Raw genomic sequence first — 8,178 nt, forward strand, 5'->3', positions numbered from 1 at the left:
GGAAGGAAGGAAGGAAGGAAGGAAGGAAGGAAGGAAGGAAGTTAGGAAAATAACTAGGGCCTTTCACTTTGGCCTTCAATAGCAGAGTGGCCCTGGAATTACAGAGCTGGAAAGGGTGATAGATGAGTAATTAGAGCTTAGATCAAGCGTCCCCAGTTGTATCCAGCACACGTGTGGTGGAGGGTGGGTTTCAGCAGAAGCTGCCTTTACATCTCCTAGTTGCTGGGACAGGCACTGGATTCTGCTTCCTTTCTTCTGGTTCCTATCACCGTACTTTCCACTTCCTCCTCTTCATACAATGAACAGAATGTGCCACATTGTCTGAAGAACTGATAGAGGACTGATTGGAGCAGAGGAAACATAGCTGCCTAGAGACCATCTCTCAAACAACCCTGTTCTACCAGGCCTGACACTCCCACTGGGACTGTTGTGGGGAATCACAGACACTGGGACTGTTGTGGGGAATCACAGAGCTGGGAGGGGTCATCACCCACTATGACCCAGTCCACTGTGCTCAGTCAACAGGGTAGGAAGCAAGGCAGGCTGAGAGAGGTCAAGTGCTTGCTCAGGGTGACCCAGGCAACAGGGCCTCGCAGGCACCATCTGCAAAGATGTCTTCCTCCCTTTCTGTTCAACTGTGATAAGTCTCTGTTCTCAGTGCTAATAGCACCAGAATGAAATATTTGGGTTTAGCAATAATTTGCAAGAATAGCACTAAAACTCCAGGAATTCTACTGACTCAAATCTCACTACGAATAAAAAATATTGTTAAAAACTCAAATGGTATTAGACTAAATTAAGTGTATGCTTTAGTTCAATTACGAGGTCTGTGACATAGAACAAATCACATCACACCTCTGCATGTGTTTCCTCATCTGCAAATGAGGTAGTTGGAAACCTTTCTGAACATACGTTTCTGCTATAAAACAAGTTTCTAGAAGGCAGAAATCGTATCTTAACCATTTCTCTATCCCCACCACCTATAATGCTCTCCAGTACGTAAAAGTAGCTCAGGAAACTGCTTGTCAAGTGAACCAATAGGCGAATGAATGAATGATTTAGGTGGACAGTGAGTAAACATGTCTTACATGGCACCTGGAAGCAAAACTCAGGCCAATAGGAGCACAGGTTAGTTTCAGCATAAGACTTGAGAGCTGCCTAGAAAGGGCCAGATGACTGTGGGTAGTGGCAAGCTCACCATCACTGAAGGAATTCAAGAAGATGTTGGTAGCAGAGATGTAATATAAGAAATGGATTGGTGTTCTCTAGGGGCAAGCTGGAGCTGTGATCTCTCTGGTCTCGTCCAAATGGCCTGAAGTCTCATGGTCAAGTTCCCTTACTGACAATGTCTTACAGGGAGACACAACTTAGCTTACTCTCCTCACTCTGAATTTAAATTAGGAACATCTACACCCATGAGACCCTTGAAGTCTTGTTTTCAAAGAGTAAAGCAAAGTTCCCAGAATAGATGGGTTGGTACAGTCAGGGTCTTTCTTAACCCATGGGTGGGCAAAGGTGTCATTTCAGGGAAAATGCTCAAACCACCTCCCCGACCACAACCTAGCACCTCTGTCCCCACCATTAAAGCTGCATCATTTTCCCTTTAATGGCTTAGTCTTTAATATACATCTGCACCTTGGTCTTAGACTTCAAGCTTTTTGAAGTATAATACAGTGGAGACAGCCATATCACATGTGTGTTTGATACAATATCAGCTTTATGAATCTGGTAGTGAGAAAGAAGGAAGTAATTGAAACAATGAGGGGGATGCCATCCTTTATTTCACTCATGAGTATGTGCTCCAGAGTGAGAAATGGGAGGTGAGAAGCTTCTGTTCGCCCATATGGTCCTTCTTCCCCTTGGGCTTCTCAAAGGATGGATGGCATTTAAATAGATTTTCCAGATTATTTTTTTACTATACTTGGATTCCTCTTTAAAGTGGAAGTGGAAGATCAGAGAGGGATTCTGGATGGTAGGATCCTGAGAGGTGGTGAGAGAGGGGGCCCTACCAAATTTCTGGAGAAGGCAAAGGGCTGTGTGGGGATCCTAAAGACAGGCATTGACCACGGGTGTCCCCGGGGAAAGGGTAGGCCAGTTGGCCCTGCAGCCGTGGGGAAAAGTGCCGAACAGTCTTGGTTTGTGTGTTGGACTAGCCAGAGCTTACCAAGAAGCGAGCCCCATCGATGTGGTACTTCTTCACTGCCTTCTCACAGTCCTTATAGTTGAGCTGCAAAGAGAAGAGGAAGGTGTTGTCAGTGACGGGCAGGCTCATACCATTGGTTCCTCTCCCCTGTCTACCTCAGAAACTTAGCACTTTGCGGTACTTGTGGCTAGCCAGGCTCCCCACTGCCCTCCCTTGGCTAACAGGGGGCCCAGTCCCCACCTCAGCCTCGCTTTCACTACCCCCTTGGGACTGCCTGAAATGGAGAAATTGCCTTGCTCTAAGGCTTCGGGGCCAACCCTTCCAGAAAGACTGCCTTCAAGGCATGCAGAGCTCTGCCCTATGCTCCTCAGGAAGGTAGAGAGGGGCTGAAAGAAGAAAAGAAATACCATCCATTGTCTCGATGCCCAGAGACAACCTCAGTGTTTCTTTCAATGCTTTCTTCCTAGCATGTTTCTAAACATAATTGAGGTTATGATTTAGATTCAATCTCATTATCCTGACTTTTTTTTCTCTTAAATTACCTGAAAGGATAATATAAACACTACCTAGTGTTATGCAAACTCAATTTAAACATTATTTTTAATGACCACAACATTATTTAATCATTCCCTTATTGCTGGGCATTTAGATTATTTACCAAACTGCTGTTTCAATAGTGATAATAAAAATGACTAACAATTATCGAAAGCTTTCTGTATGGCAGGCACAGGTCCAAGTGGTTAAACTAGTCTTCAATCATTTTACCCTCACATTTTGCAGATGGGGAATGAGAGACACAGACAGCAAGTAACTTGCATGAGGTTCCATGGATTTTAGGTGACAGGTTTCAGAACAGGCTTTAATGTCTCTTTCAGAAATATTCCCCTTTTAATAACAGTATAACTTACATACGGTAAGTAAAATGAGCAAATGAAAACGCAGCTTCATTTATTTGCAGTACATCATCCCAATCAAAATAGAGACCATCATGGATACTATTTTGCAAAACTTTTTCCTCCCTCTTTGAGATAAATTGTTTAAGTCAGAATCTCAGAACAGAGTTATATAGGATCCATATGAATGAGCATTTTTAAGACCTTGGTTATTTTCCTAAATCAATCAGCAATCAAATGAAGTGCTGGTTTCAACTTGTCCTCAACAGCATAAATGTTCACATTTGAAGTATCTCTCAGCTTGCTGCTTTGAGGTGGAGCATTTAAGGTTAAATGCTTCTCCTTGAGGATCCCAGGTTCTCCTCACAAGGGGTGGGGGGCTCATGGTTTGTAGCAGCCTTCTTTTGGAGCACATTTTAAACCATCTTTTTATCTTATAGCTGACAAATCCAAAGAATAAATACAATTGTTGTGATGTCTTAGCTTGGAAGGGGGGGATGAATATCATACTCAGAAAGCTGATTTAGAAGTTGATATTGAAAACATGTCTCATCTGTGGAGCCCTGGTATCCCCTTTATGTACAGGCAGTGGGGGGTAAGTGGTTCTTGGAAGAGTCAACTGCCTTTAATTCATCATCCTCACTGTTATCATTATCAGATAAACCAGATGATTTTGAAGAGTGCTAACTTTGTGTCTAGATCAGCAGAGAGTCCTGCAGACTGGGACCCAGGCATTTGATTCTGCTCCAGCAAGATCTGGGCTTGTGGACCTCAAATCTGTATTTTTAAGGAGCATAAAGTGGTCCAGAAAAGTTACCTGGATTTGTAGTAAGGAAGACTGAGGCCTCTAGAGGCAAAGAGGCTGGTCTAAGGTCACACAGTGTGCTGGGATACCAGCTGGGACCCCACCTGGGATTAGGACACATAGCTCTGAGCCAGTGCCTCTCCACTGCGTGACCCAAAGACGTTCTCCTGCAAGTCAAAAGGAATTGGACAGATTGAACAAATATACAACATGGTCTCAGTCCTCAGGAGCTTATATTCCAGACACAGGATGAGGTACTCATGTCAGAGACAAGAAGACACAAAATCCCACCAGTCTGCATTGGTGTCCCCAGCTAGGAGCCAGTTAATAGAGAAGGAAAAAGGGCAGATGGAACATGCATTAGGACCCATCTGTCTGCTGAGTGCCTTACACCCATCATTTCCTTTAATCCTCACAACCAGCCCACGGAGTTAGTTACTGTTCATATCTCTATTTCACTGATGAGAAAGTTGAGGCACAGAGAAGCAAAGCAACTATGGGAAAGTCGCCAAGCTAGCAGGTGGCAGAGCCAGGGCAAGGTGTGTCTGACTCCAGAGCTAACTCGGAAGGTGACTCCAAGGGAGGCGTCTCCAGGAGAGGCCTGACCCCACTACTTGGGTAGAGTTTGCATCCGCAGATCAATCCTTTACATGTCATGATTGATGGCTGAGATCCATTCCTAAACAACTCTGCGGTCCATTCATTTGGTATTTTCTTTCAGGGGGCTGAGGTACTCAGAATCTGAGGGGTTTCTATCCAAGTCTGTGGAGAGACTAGGACTTCCATGATCACAGATTCACCTCAGCTCCTAGTTTCTCCCCTCAGTCCATTTATGCCAGAAGAAGGAACCTGCCTGGGTGCTGTAGATTTGTCCTGGGGTCTGAGATATCCAGGAAGAAAATTCTCCCTTCCCCCAGCTCAGGCACAGAGGTCTTCCTATACCATCCCTGACCCATGGTCCATCTCCCTGTACTGACGGGAGTTTTAGGGATCAATTCTCTGTTGTTCAATTGGATTGTGTAATTCTCCTGGTCACACCTGAAGGTCAGGCCTGTCTGTGCCTCTCAGCCCATTTCAAGTCTTTCTCTTCATAATTCTCAATTCCTTTATTTTTCCTTTACCGAGGTAATGAGGTAACATGCCACTTTATTCCCTCTTGGCAAATTTTACCTTGTTGCCCTATCTTATTTGGTCTATATTTGAGAAAGATATTTAGAAACAACCTTCAAAAAACCAGTTGTGCAACAGTATTTGCTGAAACCTAAGTTTATTATGACCTTGCAGAAGGAACATAACAGAAATGAAAGCACTAAATGTGGCAAAAAAAACCCCCAAAAAACAGGATCTGTGAGCTGCACCCCTACCATACCACACCTAGTTTAACATGTTCGCATTTTCTTCTTCAGGTTGGGGTAGAACAGCTGTGACTATAAATGCCTTGGAACTGCGTAGACTCCAGGTTTGGCTATATGTCCTAGGGAACCTCGTCTACCCGCTTGAATCTCAATTTCCCCAGGAAAAACAGGAAGCTGAATTAGATGACTTCTACCATCTTAGCTTTACAACCTCATCTTTATGACAGTCTGGAATGTTAACAGAATCTGATGCCAGCCTGCAGGGATGAGGGTGTCAGAAGCTTAAATGTCTCTCACAAGGCATCTTACCGCATGGTCAGGGTAGAGGGACCCTAACTAAGTCATGTGGCTTGAGATCTGCCCAAGCAGATGTGTGGTCCCCTTCTGCCAATGACCAAGCACAGGGATCCTTCAGTCTTTCTTCTCAGCCCAGAAGACAGGACAGCAACATTCTGGTCCCAGCACTGCCACAAGCCTCTTCCCCTCTAGGGGCCTCAGTTTTCATAGCTATAAATTGGGGCTCATATCAGTTTTCTGGCCTGCTTCACAAGACTCTCATAAAGCTCCAAGGAGACTCTGCCTCAAGCAGAAGCTTGAGGACCCCCCTCAGGGTTGTGAGCAGTGAAAGCCTAAATGCCGTGTCTGGCACCTGCTCATCTTAGTCCTCTAACCAGCCCTCCCACCCTGCCTATTATTTCTCCCGCCTCCAGGACGCCATGTCTCCCCTTTCTAGTAACGAGCATTGATCTCATTAGCAGTTGCAACAGTTCTCTGCATCTCAGAGCATGGACTTTAAAACCAGATAGGTGTGACTTGAAACTTGCCTCTATCACATGTGGTCCCTAGGGCTTCGGACCATTTCAGTTCCCTGAGCTGATTTTACAGCTGAGTCAAGGGGATAACAATGCTGCCCTCACAGGATAGTAGGGAGCATTAAATGGGATGGTGCCTGTGAAACACTGAATTCAAACCCTAGCACATAATAGGCACATACTCATTTGAGGGCTCCTGCTCACATCCTTCTCTCCAGAACTCATCGCCAGGAAAACTCAGCGGTCTACATGGCGCTCACTCAACCAGTAAAGTTGCCATAGGATTCCATTGCTATCTTATACACCTCCCACATTCTGCCCCAATTCCATTGTCAAGCCTCAGTTCAGCCCACCAAGGGCACTATCCTCATGATCACCCACACAAGAGCAAGGCTCACCTTCTTGAAATAGTCAGCAAGGCTGTCAGGGTCCCAGCCCAGGACCTCTGAGCGAAAGGGCACATTCCTCAGTGCCATGGCTGCTCTCCCGGGAGGAAGCTCACAAGCTGAGCATGGGCACTGCACCCATGGGCAGAGAAGCTCAAATCCAGAGCTCGGAGGCGTTCTTGGCTCTTCCAACTCCCTGCTACCCTGTGGAACACCCTTTTTGGAGCCGATGTCTTTTCTGCCGTAGCCAGATCCCAGAAAGCAACAACTTCCTCTGCGAACAAATATGGTCTCTTCTCAGAAAACGACTCAGCTAGTTTCCTTTACCACTTCCTCTGCTGGGCTCTAAATAAGTAAACAAGGAAGCCCAGCTCTGGGGGCTTGAGATGCAGAGAGAGCCCCAGGGTTGGTAATTCCCCACTGACTCCAGTCACTACAACCCAGTAGGAGAGGCAATGAAGGGATCTTAAACTCCAGTGTGAGTCTGAGTATTTTTCCTTTAAACTCTGGGCACCCGTATGTCTACACGGCATTCTTGCTCAGCTGGCGCTTTGCAGACCAAAATCTATGCTGATGGTTGACCTGAAATACAGACAATTTCCCACATCAGTGAATTGCTGGAGCGTGGTCTTTTAATGCTTTCCAACTATCTTCCCCTCCCACCATCAAAGATTGGGATTCTTTCAGCTGCCTATTTACAGTTGTCATGAGAGGGTCCTCAAGGAGTGAGTGAGTCAGGCACCCAGGGCTGAACAAAGTGCTGCACTGTGCGGACAGGGCTCAGTTTCTGATGTGACTATTTCTGTGCTATGCAACCTTAGGCAAGGACTTAAAAGCTGGGAATCTCAGTCTCCAAATCTGTATAATCGGAAAACAGTGATTCTTCATATACACATGAAACTTAGATGCATTTAACTAGACAAACCTAAAAAGAAAAATTAAAAAGCAAAAAAACTTAACGATTGCTATTGATAGTGTCATATATTCTATTCACTATTGTTTCCACAATATGTTTTATTCACTATTGATTCTGCCATATATTCCAGCCAAAGAGCACATTCCCTGGAGATAGGAGGTGAGAATCTGCTGTTTTCTTAGTTTCAGACATTGTTTATTTCTCATAATTGAACAACTTATTGGCAGAGGGTGAGTCCAGTGTGTAAAAGCAACTATGTGCAATAAGGCAACCTCTAAACATAAGTTACTACTTCATCTAATGCTACACACACACACACACAGAGTCATCTGTTCCAAGGCTGTTGCCTTTACTAAGTGATGCTATGTTGGTCCTTGAGGTGGTGCCTCCCTGAGGGTTTTCAAGCATAGCTTTGGCCATGCACAGTTTCTGTCTTATACACACTCTGAGGAGCCCCGCCGTCACTGTAATGCACCAGCCTCACAAGCTGGTGGGCAGCTTAAATGAAATACACATTTTGTTCCAGGCCCAGCACCAGCTCATCAATGTGAGCTGGTGTTAGCCTCACCTTAGAAGGTGCTGAGGGCATTAGTGAAGGTAGCCCAGCCCATTTGCTCCTTGCAGGGCCTCACACCTAAGAGCTCTTTCTTTTCTTTTCTTTCTTTCTTTCTTTCTTTCTTTCTTTCTTTCTTTCTTTCTTTCTTTCTTTCTTTCTTTCTTTCTTTCTTTCCTTCCTTCCTTCCTTCCTTCCTTCTTTTTCTTTCTTTTCTTTCCTTCCTTCCTTCCTTCCTTCCTTCCTTCCTTCCTTCCTTCCTTCTTTCTTTCTTTCTTTCTTTCTTTCTTTCTTTCTTTCTTTCTTTCTTTCTTT

General features: G+C 45.0%; 1 protein-coding gene across 1 annotated transcript in view; it reads right to left on the bottom strand.

Moving 5' to 3' along the window:
- The window catches only part of LCP2 (lymphocyte cytosolic protein 2 (SH2 domain containing leukocyte protein of 76kDa)), a 50,118-nt gene extending 43,018 nt beyond the window's left edge, over positions 1-7,100 (bottom strand). The window contains exons 1-2 of the mRNA XM_011947759.1: positions 6,407-7,100; positions 2,165-2,227 (exon numbers count right to left, since the gene is read on the bottom strand). Of these exons, the coding sequence (XP_011803149.1) occupies positions 2,165-2,227; positions 6,407-6,484 (141 nt within the window). The 5' untranslated portion in view covers positions 6,485-7,100. The remainder of the gene's footprint in view (positions 1-2,164; positions 2,228-6,406) is intronic.
- Between the last annotated feature and the right edge of the window lie 1,078 nt (positions 7,101-8,178).

The sequence above is a fragment of the Colobus angolensis genome, unplaced genomic scaffold (genome assembly GCF_000951035.1).
Source record: "Colobus angolensis palliatus isolate OR3802 unplaced genomic scaffold, Cang.pa_1.0 Scaffold27, whole genome shotgun sequence".
Taxonomy (NCBI): Eukaryota; Metazoa; Chordata; class Mammalia; order Primates; family Cercopithecidae; genus Colobus; species Colobus angolensis.